General features: G+C 35.7%; 1 protein-coding gene across 1 annotated transcript; it reads left to right on the top strand.

Moving 5' to 3' along the window:
* The first annotated feature begins 227 nt into the window (after positions 1-227).
* On the top strand, positions 228-1,692 carry LOC126974876 (WD repeat domain-containing protein 83). The gene has a single exon (XM_050822578.1). The coding sequence runs from the start codon at positions 710-712 to the stop codon at positions 1,634-1,636; it is 927 nt and encodes a 308-aa protein (XP_050678535.1). The 5' UTR covers positions 228-709; the 3' UTR covers positions 1,637-1,692.
* The last annotated feature ends 21,111 nt before the right edge of the window (positions 1,693-22,803 follow it).

The raw sequence follows: 22,803 nt of genomic DNA, 5'->3' as shown, positions 1-22,803 counted from the left end.
AATGGCGTGGCTTCATGTTTCATGTCGTGCTGTCGCGCTAAAAACATCGTCTACCTACGGGTTAACACGATGTTCTTAGCTACATCTACACTGTCAACAAGATCGCCTACCCCGTGACCTAGTGAAAAAATAGCCTAAGCACATGGTATCGGATTTGGTACGACCGGACCGTCGGACGACGGCTTCGCAATTGTTCCGCCGTCGTACTCAGTACGGTCCCGGCGGTAATAATAATTTCTGCGATGGATCAGTTATTAAACTCGTATATCGTTAGAGAAAATATATACTTTGTTAGGCCCCTAGTCCCTACCGAATGGTGTGTTAGTATTTGGTCTGTAGCGTCACAGAGTACAAAGGTACTCTGAATTCTGATATACAAACTACAAAGGTATACCTATTATACTAGTAAGTTTGTAGCGTGGTTAAGCATAGCTTAGCTATTAACTACTTATTAAAGTGCTCTGTGGTTTACACTTTACTCATTGCTGTTTTATTTATGAATTGTTTACTTCTACAATTTACGTACAAATTCCAAAAAATAAATTATGACTTATTGAACCAAATGAATATTCTTTTAATGAAATCGGAGTAATGTAACTAGATTTATTGCTAGTAGGTATAATTTTTAGAATTTTAATTATAAACCACCTAACCTATTGTTAGCAAACTTTAAAACTTAACATAATAGGTATCTCTATTAAGAAGCTAGATGTCAGATAAAGTAGAATTGAAAACATTAATTATAATAAAGTGTAAACAACAAGTAGTACGTGCGGTACGATTTAATGTTGACGGAACATACTGTCTTACTTGTGGTGGAGATAAAAAAATTAAATTATGGAACCCTCACAAACAATTGCTATTGAAAACATACGGAGGTCATGCCAACGAAGTCCTTGATGCTGCGGGATCATGCGACAGCAGTCAAATAATTTCCTCCAGTGCAGATAAATCAATCATCTTATGGGATGTTACAACCGGACAACCTTTACGTCGGTACAGAGCGCACGCAGGTTCCGTTACTTGTGTCAAATTCAATGAAGAATCAACAATGGCTGTTTCGGGATCCATAGACAATACTGTTGCTTTTTGGGATGTATTGAGTCGAAGGCAGGAGCCTGTTCAGATTTTAAAGGATGCTAAAGATACTATAACTTCCATACAGGTTACAGACCATGAAGTAATAAGTACATCAGTGGATTGTCACACTAGGCTATATGATATTCGGGTTGGCAAGATGGTGTCTGACTACATAGGATCAATTATTACTCATGGAAGCTTAACACATGATGGTCAATGCTATGTGTTAAGTTGTTCCGATAGTACAGTAAAGTTATTTGATAAAGATTCAGGGGAGCTGTTAAATACTTTCCGAGGGCATGAAAGCAGTGACTATATGCTGGAAAATGCAATTAATGAGAAAGATAGTCACATTATATCAGGTTCGTCATCAGGGGACATATTTTATTGGGATTTAATATCTAGTGCTATAACCCAAAAGTTGACTCATACAAGAAATAAAGCAGTTGTATCACTCACTCACCATCCTACAGAAAACTATTTAATAACAGCATGTGAAGATGAAATTAAATTATGGGGTGCTGAAACAGCGGAAGAACAATCTATTTTACTGTGAATAGTAACTTTTTGGTATATCTTATTTAAATATAAGAAAAATTGGTTAAAATATGATTAATTTATTTTTCCACATGTGTATCCATATCATAGAAAGAAATTAAAGGCAGACCTATGCATAAATTCCTTAAATAAGGCCAAGTTAAGAATAGTTTGTTCTTTAAAAAAAAAACATACTCCTAGGGGCATATTATATAACATATTGGCATTAAAAATATTGGTCACTGGATACAATTTGAAGACTAATTTGAACTGTATAAACTCTAGCTAAATACCAAGTGATTAGGCAGATTGCAAGATATTAAACCAAATACAAAAAGTGCATTTTCAAGCTACTATCTTATACATGGAATAAATTACAATAAAAAAATAATACCCATATATCGCAGTGGTTAGTAACCCTGCCCACTAAGCTAGAGTCCTGAGTTTGAATCCCACATTGAACAATTATTTATGGATTTTTGTTTCCGATGGTGTTTATATATATCATAAATCCTTTGCTAAAAAACATGTAACAATGGATGATAATAGGTTTTAAGGTATCAATGTTATGTGCCATTTCTGGCATGCAAAATTATTATACGGTATTAATTCATTTTTTGTTTAATTACAAAATTCTAGTAATTATTATAATTTATTTAACATTAATAAACTCTATATTTAAAGCACTTAGGTCAATTTAAATTATTATTATTATTTTAGATATCATTATTTACAGACTAGTATGTATGTTGTATTCACAATATGCATACATACCTCTTGCACCCGCAGTACAGGCTCTGCTTAGTTTTATTGTGTGTCAATACAGTAGATATTAGTAGTAGTGGTATATAAAAAATAATTCCTTGTGCAATGTCTGCAGGTCAATATGACATGGGTACCTTCAAAAAAGAGCTTGAGGTTTTTAATATGTATTTTGGGAGGTAAAGTCCAAATATTTTGTGACAGCACTAAAGTGATTTAATGTTCACTGCCTTTCTATATTTTGCTCTGTGACTTAAAACTTAAATAAATCTGTCTTACCTACCTTCGTATAAAGCCCAAAGCTAGCATAGAGTACTGTATATAGAAATTAGTGCAAATAAAGGTAAAGGTATAATTTTTTTAACAAGTTTTGAATTAAATTGGTAAAATGTTATGTGTCAATACTAAATATTACTGGAAGCAATTCCAGTGAACCAGCTTATTAACTTGTGGTGTATTTCTAGCGGTTTCATTAAGTATAATAATAATAATAACATAATATTGACACACTTTTACACAAATTATCTTGCCCCAAACTAGGCATAGCCTGTGGGTGCAAGATAATGAAATATGTAATACGATATACTTACTTAAACATACATAAATGCATACAAACATCCATGACTCGGAAACAAACATCCATATTCATCATATTAATGCTTGCACCTACTGGGATTCGAAACCAGGACCTCTAGCTTAGTAGGAGGTAGCTTAGGATTGCTAACCACTCGGCTATACAGTATACTAGAATATAGATTTAACAATATTATTCTTACGCCAATAGGAATAGGAAACCTCTATTATCTCCTTAACTAGTTTCAATATTATTATTTGGATTGTTATCCAAAATATAACATCATATTATTCTGCTCAATAGGTGATTATAGTATGAAGATATAGACTGGAAATTTTTGTACTTTGGCGATGATGATGGCCAGTTCTCATATTAAATTATGGGGATAACAACATCAATATTTTTCAAATAATAGACCCCGGTAATAGACGGTAATACATTATCCAAGAACAAAGATAACAACTCTGTTATCTTTGTTCTTGGATAATGTATTACCTAATGTAATTTATTTATTTAAAAAAGGCTAACCAACAAAATATACAATTAAAACATAATAATACATATAATTTAAATTTTCTTATATTTAATATACCTAGGTATGCAGTGTTGTTTTTGTTATTGTAAGTTTACTACTGCTACTGGTGTAAGTTTATACATCCAAGAAGGGTTCAAATGCATATTTCTTAAAATTAAAGTATATAATTTTGAAATAAGTTTGATGAGCGATTTTGAAATGAACTAAAGTCTCAAGGAATATATTTACTGCAATATTAACAGTACAGAAGTAGGTGGTAGTGGTAGGTGGACGGTGACTTCACTACAAAGTACGAATAGAAAGGAAAAAAACAAAATGGAGCGTAGACAACAAAGATATTGATCTTGCACGTAACCCATTATGTCAACTTTGCGACAATTTTTTTTTTTTTTATATTAATTCGTTCTTTCGAACAGGCTATAGCCAGGGGCCTTACTGCCTTGTCGTTAGTATTTTCATTTCTTTGGTATTTATTATTTTCACTATTTTGTTTTACAAAAAGTCCAATCCAGTTTTCTCATTTCATCTTACATTATTTCCATTTTCCTTTTCCAATTATGTATATTCGATAGCGAATATTTATAGTAGTTTCTTTCATCAAATCCAATCCAGTCTTAAAGTCATCAGTTATTTTACCATTTCCGTTAATGTATAATTCTCTAAAGAATATTTTCCATATTTTCCTTTTAGTAAGTCCAAATCCAGTAATATAGTCTCTAATAATTTTCCCCTTTTCTTAAAGTCAAATCCAGTGTAATTTGCATAACTTTTTAGAATAATACCTACCTATTTACATTATCTGTTCAGTTCGCGAATTGCGCTATGCTATTACTAGTTGTATATGTACAAGTTATAACGTATTTACATAATTATAAACAAATTTACAACGTATGTATCTACAAATTACAATGTATTTACAGTACTACATACAAATTTATACAAGGACATATAAGTTGATGTGTCCTTTAATAGATCTATTACTGAGAGCGGGATTATATTGGGTGCACCATATATTTCCAGTAGCTCATCCATCAGCACAAGGCGCTGTATGCCAAAGGACGAACAATCAAAAAAGATGTGATCCAGAGACTGATCTTGTTGCTTATTACAATGGTCACAAAAAGGAGAGGAGACAATTTTTTTGCGATGAAGATGAAAATTCAATCGATAGTGACCAATACGCATTCGTGTTATTGTAGTATAGAACTTTCTGTGAGCGTTATTTTTAAACTTACAAAACCAGGGTGTGCTATTAACGGGATTATCTAACAAAGTATACGAATGAGCCTTATTTTCAACTTCTGTACAATTGTACCAATATCTTCCCCAAAGAAGAGTCATACGCTGTTTTAGATTACTTATTATATCTGTATATGGTATGTTAATGTCTAGATCTTTGCAATCAGGATATAGGGATAGATCGGATATATTAATGATAGTTCTAGCTAGAAAATCAGCGCTTTCGTTTCCTGCTACTCCTATATGGGACGGGACCCAAACGAAATCCACTTTAATATCGATTAAACATAGTTCGAACCACAATTCCTTTATAGCAAAAATGATGTAATTGATGTTAGCACTCATTTTGTTATTTGACAAACTTTTTAACACACTCATACTATCACTAACTATTACCCACTTCTTATTAAGTTGATTTTGTTTCTTAATATGCTTTAAAGCAAAAAGAATAGCGACGGCTTCAGCAGTAAAAATACTGGCATATCTATTAATCTTAAAGCCAATACCCTTCCTAATTTCAGGAAGGTAGATTGCAAAAGAAACATTATTATTGTTTTTTGCGCCATCCGTATAAACAAATTTACAATTAGACCATTCTGACAATAATACATGAACCTCCTCTTTTGAAGTTAAATTTGGATCTATTACAACATTAATTGCAGAATATTTACATCGAAAAGAACCTGCATGGCAGGGAAGTATATCATTATTCCGATGAATATTTAAATCTTGTAGAAATTTAAAAAATGAAGAAAAATCTTGCAAGATAAACAACTGTCTCGGAAATGAAGACGATTGATAAGCAATAAGATTCTTAAGAAGATTGTTCGTCGGCAAGCTATAGAGCTTTAAAATAAATCTTTCTTTAAGATAACTAAATCTAATACACAAAGGAGGAAGGTTGGCCTCGATTTGCATAGCAGCTATTGGGCTAGTTTTAAGTGCACCCAATATTGTACGCATACATTTATTTTGTATTTTATCCAGACTATTAACAATTTTGCTGTCTGCGGCGAAACAATGAAAGCCATATTCAAAATGACTACGAATAAGCGATTTATACAAAATTAACAATATTTTAGGGTCCGCTCCCCACGACGTTGCACACAAAGATTTTAATACATTATAAGCTTTATTCGCTTTAATTATAACACTATCTGTATATTTTTTCCAAGAAAGTTTTGGAGTAAATGTTACACCTAGAAATTTTATGTCACATGAAATAGGCAGTGGAATGCCATTGTATAAAATGGGAGGTAATATGATGCGTTTACGACCAATCACAAAGACTTTTGATTTGGTTGGATTTACATTTAAATTAAGATAAGAAAAGTATTGATATAAATTTACAAGTGCTTTATTAATAGTAGCGGCTAAATTAATCAGATCAACTCCCGATACATAGACGACTAAGTCATCTGCATACTGTAGGTTTACTATATTTGGCCCCAAAATAAGGTTCAATCGTCGTATGTACATAATAAAAATTAAAGGAGACAATATTCCCCCCTGACAAACACCTAGAGAAGAAAGTCGTGGTCCATACAAATGTTTATTAAATTTTACATATACTTTTCTGTCAGTCAAAAAGGATTGCATCCAATTTATTATTTTACCTGGTATCCCTAACATTGATAACTCGTCACAAAGCACGGCAATATTTACACTATTGAAGGCACCTGAGATGTCAAAAAATACAGACAAAAGATATTGATTACTTGCTAAACATTGATGCGCATCAAGCTGTAACTGCGCTATACTCTCCCTAGAAGACCGACCTTTGCGAAAACCAAACTGATTATTAGGCAAAAGACAATTTTGTTCTATAAAGAACTCGAGACGTTGTTTTAGAAGCTGCTCAAATATCTTCCCAACACAAGACGTGAGAGCTATAGGTCTATAAGAGTCAGGTAACATTTTATTTTTGTCTGGCTTTAAAACTGGGATTAAACAGTCTGTTTTCCAATCTGCAGGAATAGTATTCTCCTTCCATAGGCGATTAAGATTATTTAAAAAGATGTTGAGACTGTGGCAATTAAGTTTTTTGAGTAAAATATATGGAATGGTATCAAGACCGAAAGATGTATCTCTTCTAGTAAATAAAGCGGATTTTAGTTCTTGTAAAGAAAAAGGCTCTATCAAATATTTATTACTATCATTAACAACATTTACATAGTTAGTTATCTCATTTGATACAAAGTCAGAAGTATACTTTTGTAGAAAATCTGGAATCCAACTATCATTCAACACACTGTCAGGAATGTAAGTTTTGTTAAATTTGCGCATGTATTTCCAAATTGAAGACAAAGGAGTACAACGATTAAATGAATTGCACAAGCCTATCCAGCTATTTCTTCTTTCACTTTTTAAGATAAGTTTTTTTAAAGCCCGCAATCTCTTAAACTCCACATAATTTTCATCAGTGGAGTTGTTTTTAAAATTAATGTAACCATTTTTAGCATTTAAAACTGCTTCTGTACACCTCTGATTCCACCAAGGCGACCAAGGATATTTAAAAGATTTTTGTGAACAAGAACTAGTAGCATTATTACTATTAGAACTTTTGGAAAACAGACAGCTAGGGATTGACTGCTTGGCAGCAGAAAGTAAAATATTACAAAAGGAATTAAAAGCATCTATTGAAGATAAAGTGTCAAATTTAACATCATCCAAATAAGAAACAACTAAGTTACTATACATATTCCAATTCACCTGCTTATAATTAGGGTGAGTGGGCAAATGTAGATTATTACATAATGTGTTTTGCAAACTAATACTATCACTACTTACTGCCATTTTTATTATTACAGGGAGATGATAACTACTGCCCAGAGGACTGTCAATAACTGACCAGTCACATAAAAGAGCCAAAGATGGAGTTACCAAAGTCAAGTCAAGAGCATTAGGACGCCAAGATGGAGATCCTATTGTGGTAGCTTGACCATTATTCAGAATAACAAGACCATTCTCATCTATAACCTCTAAAACATCTTTACCTCGAGGCAATGTATCAACACATCCCCACAACATGTGATGAACATTGAAATCACCTGCAAATATCATTGGCTCTGGAATGGACTTAATTAAACTGTTTAAATTGTTTTTATTAAATGGAGGATTTGAATTGGAAGGACTGTAAAAACTCACAATACTCAGTTCTTTGTTATTAATTTTAATTTTAATGCAAACATTTTGTAGAGCACTATCATAATATGTATTTATGTTAGAAAATGTGATATTATTATGAATAAAAATTGCTACACCATTGTGTTTATTACCACAATCATTCCTTATTGTGTTATAGCCTTTTATTAAAAAATACTGATGTGGTTTTAACCAAGTTTCCGAAATTATAGCAATATGGATATGATTTTCATATAAAAACCTTGTAAAAATAAGCCTATTACTAATAATACTTTGAGCGTTCCACTGCACTATATTCAATGTATCCATAATAACAATTAACTAGGTGTCTTTTTTCTAAAAGTGTTATTCAGAATTTCCTTAATACTATTTGAATTTATAGTTAACTTATCTTTATTTGTACAAATTTGTAAAACTGCTTCAACCAAGAGGTTCATAAATTTGTCAGATTTTATAAGATTGCTCAGGTGTGTGTCAATATACTTTGAGTTTAATTGAGGGAAAGCAGATTCATTGAAGAGATCTGAGTATCTAACACTACGGGACTTCACTTTGTTTTCTTCAATTTTTTGTTTTTTCAGAGGACAGGTAGATGAGATAGCTATGTGATCTCCACCACAGTTGGCACATTTTGTTAAAGTTTTTGGACACATTTTAAAATTGTGATTGTCAGAACATATGGAACAAACTTCATTGTTTCTACAAAATTTAGCAATATGGCCAAATTTCATACAGCGTAGACACTGTTTAATAGGGGGTACATATACATTAACCTCATGCCTCCAGTGATCAAGTGTTACATACTCAGGTAACAACGTTGATGCAAATGTGACTGCAACAGTTTGCGTTGGAACAAAGGAGACAACACCCTGTGGGTCCTTTACTCGCCGCATGAACCTTCTCACAGCAATAACTTTTTTACTCGATGCAATTAATTGATGAATTTTTTTGTTGGAGTAATCAGTGGGAACAGAAGTAAGAACTCCAGTGACCTCCGTTTCAGAAGCCGGAATTGAGGCAACCATCTCCAACTCGCTAAGTAACTTTTCATTTTTTAAAAATACATTCGCATTGTTAGGCAGGTCAAAGGTAACACCAACTTTAAAAGCATTAACGGACCTCAGGTGCAACACACCCGATACGCAATGCCTCCTGATTCCATTTGACAGACCCAACCTGTCCTTGTCTGATATTTTGACTTCACCCTGCTTGCGATTGAGAAATACAATAAATTCCTTCTTATTTGAATTTTCGTCGTATAACCTATAATAATTTGTCGCTCTATAAGGGGTATACTTCTCTTTATCCTTTCTTCTTACAATGAGACGTTCAGTCACCTCCGCGTCAGATACCGAGGATTCGGATAGGGGAAGTTCGTCTGCTGGTTCTGCGTCGCTCTGGCCGTTCTTCGGCCTTTTACCTGTACGCTTCCCCATGGCGATGGGGAAGCGCACTTAACAATTTATATATACAAAAATCGAATATTTATAAACCAGGATAAACAATTTACAAGTATGAAAAATATATGCACTATGAACAATAATTTAAACAATTTTTTTTTTGTATAAGCGCGCCTTCCTTCGTTCACTCGTTCCCGCCAAAAAAAAAAAAAAAAAAAAAAAAAAAAACCAACTTTGCGACAAAAAAAACGAGCTGTCATGTCATGTCTTGGCGATTAGCTTGCGAACAGTATTTTTGTAATTTTATTGTTTTTAAACAGATTCTATGTAAGCTACGGATTCCTTTAGTTATTAAAAGTTAACATCATGGTTGGGTGTAGTGTATATGGCTGCCAAAGTCGTAGTGAATATAAACATCCAGGAGTTAGCTTCCACACGTAAGTATTACTTTGCACCTTACGTTTTTGACAAAGTCGTCTCAAATAAATTTTATATGAAATATTCTCTCTAAAGTATTGATTTTTGATTCATTGTTATATATTTTCAGTAAATTTATCAAAATGAACATAACCATAAAACAATGACTACGAGAATGTTGCCATAATATTTTATGTAGTTTTCCCCAAGTTGAAAATGAACACTAATCCTCAAACAGAGTCCTTAAATTCCCCTTAGATTGAGCATGAGCTGCGCTGCGCTCAAATTCCATAGACATGTTTGCGTGCCCTTGTATCTGTACACGTATCTATGTGTGCATGAAATGATGCCATATTATAGCGATCATCCTCGACCACTCTCAATATTGGGGAAAATTGCTGAGTAAAATCGATAATCTTATGCAGTGGGTTGGAACATTAAGTAATTTGTTTAATAAGTTCTTATAGGGCGTTGCGGTGGGATAGCCACGAAATAACTTCCGTAACCTTAAAAAAATCCTAAGATTTTTATGTATTGAAATGGTTCGTACTGCCTGTGCTGTGTTTTGTCAATTTATGTTTTTTTGAAATATTTTAAAAATAAATACCTTTTTTTGAAACACATTTTTGGAAAATGTTTTTTTGAAATATATATTTTGTAATATATTAGGAAATGTGGAAATATATTTTTTAAAATATTTTTAAACATCATATTGAATGGTTTTCATGGAAATATTTTTTTGGTAATATTTTTTTTTTTTCAATTCTTTGAAATATTGACGGGAAACTTTGAAATATTTTTTTTAAACTTTGACCGTTGAAGTTTCACTTCTACCATAGTCTTAAGAAACTCACCCCTACAGTCATCTAACGAATTACATGTCTAGACGAGGCAATCATCGTTTCCGAGGTATTCGGGAGTATCATTTACGAAAATGACATCTATTTTGAAATCTATGATGGCGAATGAGACTTTTTCAATAAAATCAATATGGGTATCATATTGGAGGTTTTCAGTAGTGTCAATTACAAATATGACATCTGTTTTGAGATCCAAGATGGCGAATGTGACTATTTCAATAAAATGAATATGGGTATCATCGTCGAGGCTTGCGAGTGTCAATTACGAACCCCGAAAACCCATGATCAAAGTTTGACATCCGGCACGTGGGATCCAAAAAATCCCCCGACTCCAAACCCCACTGCCTCATTGTTCTTATTTGCAGAGGGTGGCTATATGCCTAGTCCTGTTTGGGTCCTAGTAACACCGTGTCCAGAATTGCACTTTTGTGTTTGCTTCTCATACTTATAACTCGTCGTCCAGCAGTGCCGCATTTATGAATCGCAGTATCTTCAAATGTTATTTTCTTAATTGATACCTCGCAAACGATGATTGTCTATTCTAGACATATTTGTTAGATTGCTGCAGGGAAAAGTTTCTTGAGACTGTGGTAGAAGGGAAACTTCAACGGAAAATGTTTAAAATCAAATATGTCAACGATTCCCGTTAGTATTTCAAATAAAATATTTCAAAGAAAAATTTAAAAAATATATTTCCAAGAAAACATTCAATAAAATGTTGTTCAAATATCAAAAAACAGCCATCACAACATTTACTATACATAAAAATCTTACGTTTCTTGTTTTATTTTTTTCACATGTCAATCATCTGCTAAAAATATATCTACTTTCCTACAATAATAATTATTCCAATCAACATATTTCACTAGTAATGATTTGTGGAGTTTTGAATTTGAATGAATTGCAACACTGAAATAATTCCGCGAGCGAATCTTCTAAAATCATTTATTTATGTCATATTTAATTTCTTAGGATATACATGGGGCATCCTAAAAGTTTTGCAATTCTAGCTAATCGGAACTCTTTGAATTTCAAATGTTATATTTTTTGAAACGTTGAAACGTTGCAACCTTTTTAGTAATAAAAAAAACAATTGGAGGGAAATCATTTGTTAATTGTTTCTTATCACACATCAAAGTTCTAGGTACGTAAAGAAAGATGCTAGTGAAGTACCTACGACCACGGAGATTGTAATGTTTTTTATAACATTTTCACAGGAGATGAAACGTGGATTTTTTTTTTTTATGGAATAGGAGGACAAACGAGCGTACGGGTCACCTGGTGTTAAGTGATCACCGCCGCCCACACTCTCCTGCAACACCAGAGGAATCACAAGAGCGTTACCGTCCTTTAAGGAAGGTGTACGCGCTTTTCTTGAAGGTACCCATGTCGTATCGTCCCGGAAACACCGCACAAGGAAGCTCATTCCACAGCTTCTTGGTACGAGGAAGAAAGCTCCTTGAAAACCGCACTGTGGAGGACCGCCACACATCCAGATGGTGGGGATGATATCGTAACTTGTGGCGTGTCGTGCGAAGGTGAAATTTGGCGGCAGGAATCAGGTTGAACAGCTCTTCGGAACACTCCCCTTGATAAATGCGGTAGAAGACACACAATGAAGCGACGTCTCTACGCAACGCCAAGTGATCCAGCCGTTCACAGAGTACTGGGTCCCCGACAATTCGAGCTGCTCTGCGTTGCACGCGGTCAAATGGATCGAGCTGATACTGGGGTGCGCCAGACCAGAGATGACAGCAATACTCCATGTGAGGCCGGACCTGCGCTTTGTAGAGCGCTAGAATGTGGGCCGGCTTGAAGTATTGCCGTGCTCTATTTATGACGCCCAGTTTCTTTGAAGCCAGTTTGGCTTTGCCCTCCAGATGGCCACGGAATTGGCAATTGCTCGAGATTTCGAGACCCAGTATTCCGATACTAGGCGAGGCTTTAAGGGAAGTGTTCTCGAAGAGCGGTGATACGGCAAATGGGGTTTTTTTAGTGGTAAACGCGCAAACTTGAGTCTTCTGGGGGTTAAATTGGACAAGGTTCAACTTACCCCATTCCGCGACCTTCTCGAGAGAGGACTCGATAGAAGACACAAGTTTCACCCGGCACTGGTCGACGTTTTCCCGAGAGAGACCTTCATGGCCCGTGTATACGGCATCACCAGTGCTGTCGTCTGCATAGCAATGCATGTTGGCGGTGTCCAACATATCATTGATATGCAGAAGAAACAGCGTGGGAGATAGCACACAGCCTTGGGGTACTCCAGCGTTCACGGGCTTGGGATTCGAGCAATAACCGTCGATAACGACCTGTATGCTGCGCCCAGTGAGGAAGCTGGAGGTCCACTTGCATAAGCTCTCGGGAAGCCCAAATGATGGAAGTTTTGCGAGGAGCGCCTTGTGCCATACACGATCAAAGGCCTTCGCTATATCCAAACCAACTGCCAGGCCTTCCCCCTTGCTTTCAATAGCCGCCGCCCATCTGTGTGTTAGGTATACCAGAAGATCGCCAGTCGACCGACCATGGCGAAAGCCGTACTGCCGGTCGTTGATCAACTGGTGACCCTCAAGGTATACCAAGAGCTGGCGGTTAATTATGCTCTCCATAATTTTGGAGAGTAGGGAGGTAATAGCAATAGGCCTGTAGTTTGCCGGATCCGAACTGTCTCCTTTTTTTGGGATCGGATGGACAAGGGCTGACTTCCATGAATCAGGGACTACGCCTTTTGAATAAGAGTGCCGGAATAAACGCGTTAGCACCGGCGTCAACTCAGGGGCACACGTTCTAAGCACGATTGGAGAAATGCCATCCGGCCCGCTCGACTTCCTGACGTCCAACGAAAACAGAGCTCGCCTAACAGTTTTCTGTCGGAACTGTACTTCAGGCATGGAGCTCTGACACCGCGGGATGGTCGGCGGTGTTTTTCCGTTGTCGTCAAGAGTCGAGTTGGAGGCAAAAAGAGTGCACAGGAGATCGGCTTTCTCTTTTGCCGTATGGGCCAGGGTGTCATTCCTCATGTGCAACGGCGGCATGGACGGCTGGTTGAAGTTACCAAGAGCAGCTTTCGACAACGACCAGAACTTGCGTGTTCCGGTCGGGTAACTGGAAAGCTGTTCGCCAATTTTGACGACGTGCTTCGATTTCGCACGGGCGATTTGCCGCTTAAAAAATCTGGAGGCACGGTTATATTTCCTCTTCAGAACTTTGCAGTTCGGATCCTTTGAGCCCAGCGCCGCAACCCAAGTTCGATACGCCTGTTTTTTGCAGTCAGATGCTGCTTTAACTGACGCATCGAACCAGGGCTGTGATCTGCCACCGATCGGTACTACAGAGCTTGGTATAAAAATGTCCATGCCCTGCAGTATCACATCGGCTACTCCAACGGCGCAGGCACTAGGATCATCCGAAAGGAAACAAACCCTGCCCCAAGGGTAGGATGCAAAAAAGGAACGCATCCTATCCCAATCTGCTGACTTGTAGTGCCAAACGCGGCGGGTCGCTGGTGGTCTGCGACGTTGGCGTCGGATAGGCACTACACTCCTGACCAGGCAATGGTCGGACGTTCCGAGAGGGGCGTCGACAGAGACCTGGTAACCATCGGGATGTGTAGTCAGCAGAAGATCTAATAAGGACGGCATGTGGCTATCCACATCCGGGAGCCGCGTCGGCGACTCAACCAATTGGGACAGACCATACGCCAATGCAAAATTATGCACAGATCGCCCTGCGTAGTCTGTGGTACGTGATCCAAGCCATTCGGCATTGTGCCCGTTAAATCACCCAAGACTACGATTTCAGCGGAGGGGATCTGAGCAAGCACGTCATCAAATGCCGCTTGAACGCAGCCCATGAGGTGATCCGTTTCTGCGTTACCACTATGGGACCTGTAGACACACGCATAGATGCGGACGCGGTCCTCTAAATCTACGCGGAGCCAGAGAGTAGACAGGCCCCTACCCTCAAAATTGCCGAGACGGCGACAGCAGATATCCTCTCTAACGTACACACATACCCCGGCATGAGGCATGAAATTATGCTCAATTTTGTACCCGGGGTACGTTAAATATGACGTATCGCTAGGTCGAGATATCTGCGTCTCCGTAAGGAAACACAAGGCCGGCTGCGCCGTCTCAAGGTGGTGATGGACGGCGTTTAAGTTGGAGTGAATTCCCCGGATGTTACAAAAGTCCACATTAAGCGTGGAGCGGAGTGCCGTGGTGTTGCTGCCCTGTTTGTCCTGTGACATACGCGGTACTGTGCCCTCCCCAGAATACGAGGGGCAGCCCGAGCGCGAATGCTCGGGGAGGGATTCTCCGGCTCTACAAGAGCCGGTACCCTCCTGGGGTAATTTATTTTTTAGGACCGCTCTCATATTTTGTTGGGGGGGGGGGGGGGGGGAAAGACGGGGGGGAATGGCCTCCGGTCCTCGACACTAACCTATGCGAAACATAGCGGCACTAGGCCGCTACTTCACGCCGGTATTCTGTGCGAGTGTGGTAAGTAACCCGGACGAGTCTGGCCCGATTGTGCTGACGTCATAAGACAGCAGCGTGACTCTCCCACTTTCAAAAAGCCCGTAGTCGCCTCTTACGACACCCTTGGACTACACCTGGGACTACCCTATTCTTTTTACGCCCCGAGGCAGCACAGGGATTATTGTTTTGACCCCAAAAAAACCCGCGTTCTCCTACATCATGATAACGCTTCTTCACACACGGACAACAAAACTAAGTCATTTTTAGCTACTGAAAAAGTACAACTTGTCACCTATGCTGCACATAAACCCGACGTAGCACCCTGTGATTTCTGTATTTTTCCCAAAATCAAAGATTTCATGCGAAGAGGTTTCAGTTTTACCAATTCCGAAAAGGCATTGATAGCGTTCAATCAGCACGTAGAAAACATGCCTTCAGATCTGTGGTCCTCCTGTTTTAAACAATGGTTCAATCGCATGAAAAAATGTTTAAAATGTATAGGAGAGTATTTTGAAAAGCAATAAACATAATATTTTGGTTATGTTGTTTTTTAAGGGTCGCAAAACTTTTAGTATGACCTACGTAATACAAATAATGGATACTTACACATGGTAGGTTACTGTTCCATCACTTTTTAAGTGTCCCCTAAAGTTTTGGCGCAAATTTAATTCGCGCAGACAGCGAGATCATAGTAAGAAAATCCCTAACCCCCAAGTTATTAGCACTTTTATCAAAAGATTACCGTACTTTCTTCTGCCACGTATATCCAATAATCATTGCTGTATTTTAAAACTGAAATAACTAAACACCTGCGATTCAAAACGAACAATTAAAATATACTTAATGAGACTAGATTATCAAGGAACTGAAAACATCATTCAGACAACATTATAAATAGGATTGAAACTCTCACACAAACACACACACACACACACATTATTTTTTTCATTTATTTTTTGTAATTTACTATTATTTTTTATACTCTTCTTTTATATTCTCAATTCTATGTTCCGCGAGTCAAATAGAAGTAACATTTTTTTTTGTAACTGTGTTTCCCGGCTTCTTTGTTACCAGCACCTTGCTTAATGCAGAGCAACCACTCAGTATAAATAGACTACAATGTACTCAAATATTCACAATTAAGGTTAAGTGTATCATGTTAACTTTAATTACTTTTTATGTATCTTAATTTTGGTAATAAATTTTAATTTATAATTATTATTACAAGTTATAGGGTAATACTTATTTAAATCGTGTTTTATTTAATTTTATTAAAATAATATAGGTACAGTAGGTATATATTATTAGTATTAATTTACAACGGTATTTTTGTATTGAGTTAGAACGAACATGTGTAATAAAATAATAAACAAAATTATGATGTTTCAGGTTTCCATTAGATCCAATATTAAAAGAGCAATGGATAAATGCAACTGGACGAGCAAGTTTAGGGGAACCAAGCAAATTTGCAAGAATTTGTTCAGTGCACTTTGATCCTACACAAGTATACACAAAAAACAAAAACAGACTGCTGGTTGAAGATGCAGTTCCGCAAAAATTTATACATGTAAGTGCTTAACTGTAGGTTACAATAATTTAATAAATATTTAGAAATAAGAAGTTAGAGTACATCGTATTATGATGCAACAGGAAAAATTCGCGTTTTTAGAGTAAAATAGTGTTATTTAAAAACTAAAGTTTGCGTAGTTTGTTTAACTGTCATAAATCGAAAACGCGATTAGTAATTAATATAAATATGCACTTGCGCTAGATCTTGTGAATGATTATCGTCGCCTATAAGCCTCGTATTGAGGTGGTCAAGCTCAGAAGCTGAGAAAGACAACAAGCCAAGACATTTGGCTAACGAGATAACTGCCATATTATGTGACGTTGACTCGGACGACCAAAGCCCGGATAGTCCATACGGCGAACGGTCTTATTGCTAAGAGCCTCGATCAATATATTAAGTGGTTCCATTCTTTGGTGATTGTGTTCCATTCTGCTTATTTTTGTCAATTTGTATTTCAAATTGTGAGTCGCCATAATCCTAAGTAACATATCTTTAATCACAATAACAAATAATAACACAATTTTCCCAAAGATTTTTAAAAATAACACTTTTCAAAGTATCTCCATCATCATCAAAGTAGTGCCATCAAAAGTTTGCGCCCTTAATCAGGACTCCAAAATGGTACAAAACTGGTGGAGGTTGTCACTATCTATCTAGTTCAGTCTTTGGCAATATTAAACCTTTCACTTTTCGAGGGCCGATTGCTCAAGTATACTTCAGATCGATCTCAAGTGCCTCGCCAGGAAGAAGTATTGCAAGAGGTCGTAGAGGACCCAAATAGTTCAGTTTATGTAACTAAGGAAAGAACGGGAATACCCAAAAGCACAACGCGTCATATTTTACAACGCAACAAGTACCATTTGATTCACGTACAACGCGTGCAGAGTCTACTCCCTCAAGATTGTCCTGAAAAAATTGAATTTTGTAGAACAATGTTATAAAGACACAGGGCAGATTCAGAGAAAATTTATTCGAATCGAATTCGAATCCCATTGACAGCATAGACAAGCTGCGTGAAAGAATTTTTGAAGATGCTGAGGAGATTAACTCTCGAGAATATGCTCGTCGACGCGTCAGATCTTTTTAAACAAAATCTAGGGTCTAAAATGTTTTCAATCCCTACCTACACGAGGCTGATTGAAAATATTTTAGAGCAGGGTCGATAATTTTTTAAACCAAAAAAATAATAGTAGGATTCCATTGGAACCCATTGAAAAAGGAAGAGACTATAAGCAATATGAAAGGAAAGTAACTTACGATCGATCCAAAGCCAAAAATAGAAAGGGGGCTTAAGGTTAACGAACGGTTTATCTCGATTTCTAGCGAAACTACAAGTCCTAAGGAAAAAAGTTCAAAAAAAGACAAAGTTGTAGGTGATAAAAAGTGTGGATATTTTATGTGAAAAATTCAAATAACCAAGATTTTTATTTTTAATTTTCATAAAAAAAAATTACTTTCACGAAATAATTTGGTTTAGTTACCTTAAATAGTAACCTTTTAATATCCCACTTATACACCGTTATATTTTTTTGATTTGAAATATTTTTTTTTTATCGAAAAGGAACCTGATTTGTATTGAACGGCAATTTTAACCCCTTTGTAACTCCTATTATTATTCTTTTTTTAGCTCGAAAGAGTATGGCAACTAATATTGTGACACGAAGATTTTATATATATATGATCATTACTAAAGTTGTGACTGTATTTTAATATGGTATGATTTATTTCTGTAAGCTGTAATTTTAGTCAGAATATGAAAACACCTCAGATTACTCCTATCAAAAACTATTATTAGGTAGGTATCTTCGCGGAAACCACTAATTCACCCTTATAATATTTTAAGATTTACCGTAAAAAATTCAACATTATACATCTTAAATAGAAACCGGTAGCCACAGATAATTAGTCAGGTGGCAGCATGTAGCACCAGATAATTTTGATTCAATTATGAGTTTGCCTCACAACCATAGACTTACATAATATTCAAAATTTTAGCCATGACTTTATTTGGCACTTAGATAACATTTTTGCATCTGTGGCTTGTTTATATATAAATATATTTTTATTTTTTGCCCTGTGTGTAACCATAGAGAATTTAAACACTACGTTCACGTTTTGTGTGTAATGTTCCTCCCTCAATAATTTGTTTAAATAACTGAAGAATTAAATATTTATATGGATTAAACTAGAATAACCTTCAGGTAAGTAATTCATTATTATCTTGCACGTATGCATTTACAATTATGTAGGGTAATCCATAATTTAAAAAATAACCGAACAGATTAGATCTAAATACGTTGCATACAATAAATGAAATGTTTATGTACCTACAAATAATTATTTTGCATTCCTTGTTTTTTTAAATCATAATAAAGTATATTAGACGGATCAAAGATTATCATTAATTTGTTAGTTTTAGTAAATATTGTAATTTTTAATTATTGCCACAGTAAATATTTACACGGACTGAACTAGTACTGTCTACATTTAATAAGAATAGTAGTTGAATAATATCACGATTTTTTAACTGTAGTGTCCATAAATTTATGCAAACATGAACAGATTAAACTTTATAAAATTCCTACAGATTGCGTAATAAATCGCTGAAAATATATAGTACAACTCGTGCGAATCAACATGACACCAGGCTCAAGAGTCCTTTGTACAATTTACAGTGTGCAATATTTTTTTGTTTCCATTTTAATTTCTTGTACGAAAATGAATAATATTGTTATTTTTTAAACGCCTAGTGCATGTATATTATTAAATTACAAAGATGTAACTGTTTTAGGTACTAACTTGTAGTTGTCATTCGATTTATATGGATATATAATAAAAATTAATAGTTATTCGTACTTTTGTATTAGATTTATTTTTTTACCATAGTTAAAAAGTTATATTTTATATAAACTATGACGCTGAAACGTCACTTTCATGATTACTATTCTACTAATAAACTACTATTCCAGATACTATATCGATATCATTTTCATCTATTTTAAGGAATTTAAAAAGTATTTTATTTTAACACAAACTTATCAAATATGCAATAACATATAACAGCAAGATAATAACTCGAATATTTTTTAGCGCACGTGCAACGGTAACTGCGATGCTATCGCTTAGTTAAAAGTTATAACAGTTTATATTAACTGTTATCCAGAAAAACAAAAGCCATGTTAACCCCTAGTAATCGATATCTATACGCGATAGAATGAGTGTTCTATTTGGAAATACTTAATATTTATGAAAGCGACACTGCATATAAACCAAACTAATAAAACAGTAGTTTAACTTTATACTAGAGCGCCAGGATCAGTGCACGTATTAAACACGTTGTAGCTAGGTAGAGACTTGGGTAAAGATTCCCAACTCTCTGGGAATTAATATCGATCCTATTATAAAAAACCTATTTGGATTGTAGTTTGTAGATGCTAACATAAATACTTTGTAGCTAGGTAGGCCCACGTCTACCTGAGTACGGAAAAATAGCGAAAGAAGCAGATGACGTCAGTTCACGATAATGAATATCAACATACATATTTTATTTGTGGTTTAACATTTGATATATGCTCGCAATATTGCAATAAAAATATTAAAATACATAGTTTTAGGAGGCTATATACGCTCTGTAACTCTAAATTATGCCATCGTGCAAGTAATCATATAATGTTATTCTTATTCACAAAATAGAAATTATTAAATCAATTGAAAAAATACCACACAAGTATAATTTTTATATCAATTATGCAATATCTACAAAACACTCAAAATTAATCGAACGCGCTACTTAGCAGAATGAACCTCAAGTTCGTAATAAAATTTCGATATCGGAAAATAAATATTTTCTCATATACATCTTTTATAAAATATAATTCCTCTGGCGGATATATGAATCACAGTTCTGTTAAATTTTAACACAATCAGTAACATAATCTTATGATATTATACAAATTTCAGAAAAAAATTACTAGGTACTACGTGGAAAAATGATCCTTGAAAATTGCGTTTGTCCTTGGCAATTCTCCGACTCTGGCACTGTCGGTACCCTTCTGCGGTAAAATCTGTTCCAGGACCACTGTCATATATATCAGTAGAGGCTTTGTTGGTCGTTGGTTCTTGACACTAATGTGTTCAATCTGTAAAGTATATTATGGGAGCCTTCCTTTTGACTGTGACTATCAGTCCAATCATATATGGAATGCATTTGAACTTCGTATTATATGCGAATAAACGAATATAGAAGACACAAAAGTTGGAACCATCCTTGAATGATACGCATATACATCTCAACTGTAACGCCTCAACCATTTTATCTTATTTAATGTCTTAATACGTAAGGGTTTCAAATATCCAATATAGATAATATAATCTCTTCTGCGGTAAATACTGTACTTGTTTATTTTTGCACTTTCTATGCGAAGGTTAAAAAAATAAGTTATTTTGAAATAAGCTTTTTGGAGGGCTGGAATGGTCATAAATAATACTTTAAACTTACATTTTAGGTTTTCGGAAAATCCGTTTTGCCTGGAAGCACATCAATGCCAACTGTGCGAAGAAGAGTAAGATCGGTAAGTTTTCATTTTTTTTAATACTACTAGTACTATATAGCACGAGAATCAGGGAAAAGAGAAAGCAAATATTATATATTTAGATTTTTGTATATATCTAAACTTAATAATTGAAATTAATCAATAATGAAATTCCCAATTCCAAACCTGTAGGACCAATATGTACCATTCATTCACTGAATTGAATTAAAATGAATAGTGTTATCAATATAGTAGTAACAAATTTCAGATTTATAGTAGACTATAATTGTTAATACCAACGACGTTCTATTGGTTGAAACAATTATCACACTTGCATTGTTCGTGTACAAGCAGCGAAATTGTCAGTTAATTCATGCATACTTTATTGATAAAATTGACATAAAATATAATCTTTTCCCGTCGGGTTATTGTACATTAATGAATCCAGAGTGCCTGAATTTTATCATTTCATATTGACATAATATGTTTAAATAATTACTATGGTGAAATTGTGGGTTGCGCAAGTTTTAAGCGGAGTTTTCATCTGGAAAGTTATAAATATTGGATTACAGTTTTCGGAGTTAGTACTTTCATTTAGTAAATTTCTCTTTTTCAAATGTTACAAGTTTAAAAAAATCGTTGTTGAGATCTTTCTGGAAATTGCTTATAAGGATTGAGAGTGGAGCTTTAGGTTTTGTATAAATGTTATTCCGAAATTTCCATATTTCCATATCAAGAAATTATTGTACCAAGAACTTCAAAAGAAATGAAAACCAGGGGAAGTCACTAGGTAGAGATAACAAGCACCCAAAGAATAATAAAAACTAAAGAAATGGGAACGGTCATCAATTGGAAACACTTATTTCTCCTGTTATTATTTTTCTGTACGTGCCATGTCCGTCTTCCTGCTAGCACGGTACGCATGCTGGCTGGGATTTAGAGGACTCATTCTAAGAGTGTTCCGTATATGGTTGTCCACTGCCTTCTCCAATGTTATTATGTTTTAAGGTCTATATGACTTGGGGGACGAAGCGTCCTTATTTCCAGCTTTGGGGAGAGAAATAACGTTTTATTTACCCCATGACTCCTTATGCCAGATCTACTCTACATACCCGTATTATGTGGTGTAGGAGGATCTCTAATCCGCGATTTCATAAGGAATCAATAAATGCTGAAAGCAGGCAGTACCTACTTGTCCTCGCTAGCAGGCTGTCGATAAGCTCAGCTGTTCCTGGGCAATAACCAACGTAAGCGTGTCAAGCAATGCTCAATGGACATGAGACAACTGAGAGCCCTCACGGGGTTGCTCTCCGGTCATTGTAAGCTGAATAGGCACCTAACCCGAATGGATCTCAGTAGATCGAACCTGTGCAGATTCTGCTGTTAAGCCACTGAAAACTCCAAACACATCCTAGTGGCATTCCATTGCCAGGATCAGATAGGGGTGTATTAATGTGCTTTATCTCAACGCAGGGGACGTGCCCTGCCGTCTTAAAAGTAATAGATCTTCAGGATGTTATTTAAACTTCGGCAAAGTAAGGGCACACGTTCCCCAGCTAGTAGCCTAGATTTCCATATCTCGGGAGTTAAGGACAGGAGCGCTAGCGCAAGCATGGGGCATAATAGATATTTAAGTGCTATTCAACCCCAAATCTTAATAAAAAAAATCTATAGA

Source organism: Leptidea sinapis, chromosome 2 (assembly GCF_905404315.1).
Source record: "Leptidea sinapis chromosome 2, ilLepSina1.1, whole genome shotgun sequence".
Classification (NCBI taxonomy): Eukaryota; Metazoa; Arthropoda; class Insecta; order Lepidoptera; family Pieridae; genus Leptidea; species Leptidea sinapis.
The sequence above is the reverse complement of the archived record's forward strand: the minus strand, read 5'-3'. Positions and strand labels throughout refer to the sequence as shown.

Excerpts from the sequence above, each read along its gene's own strand:
- LOC126974876 (XM_050822578.1), top strand. The coding sequence starts at position 710 with ATGTCAGATAAAGTAGAATTGAAAACATTAATTATAATAAAGTGTAAA.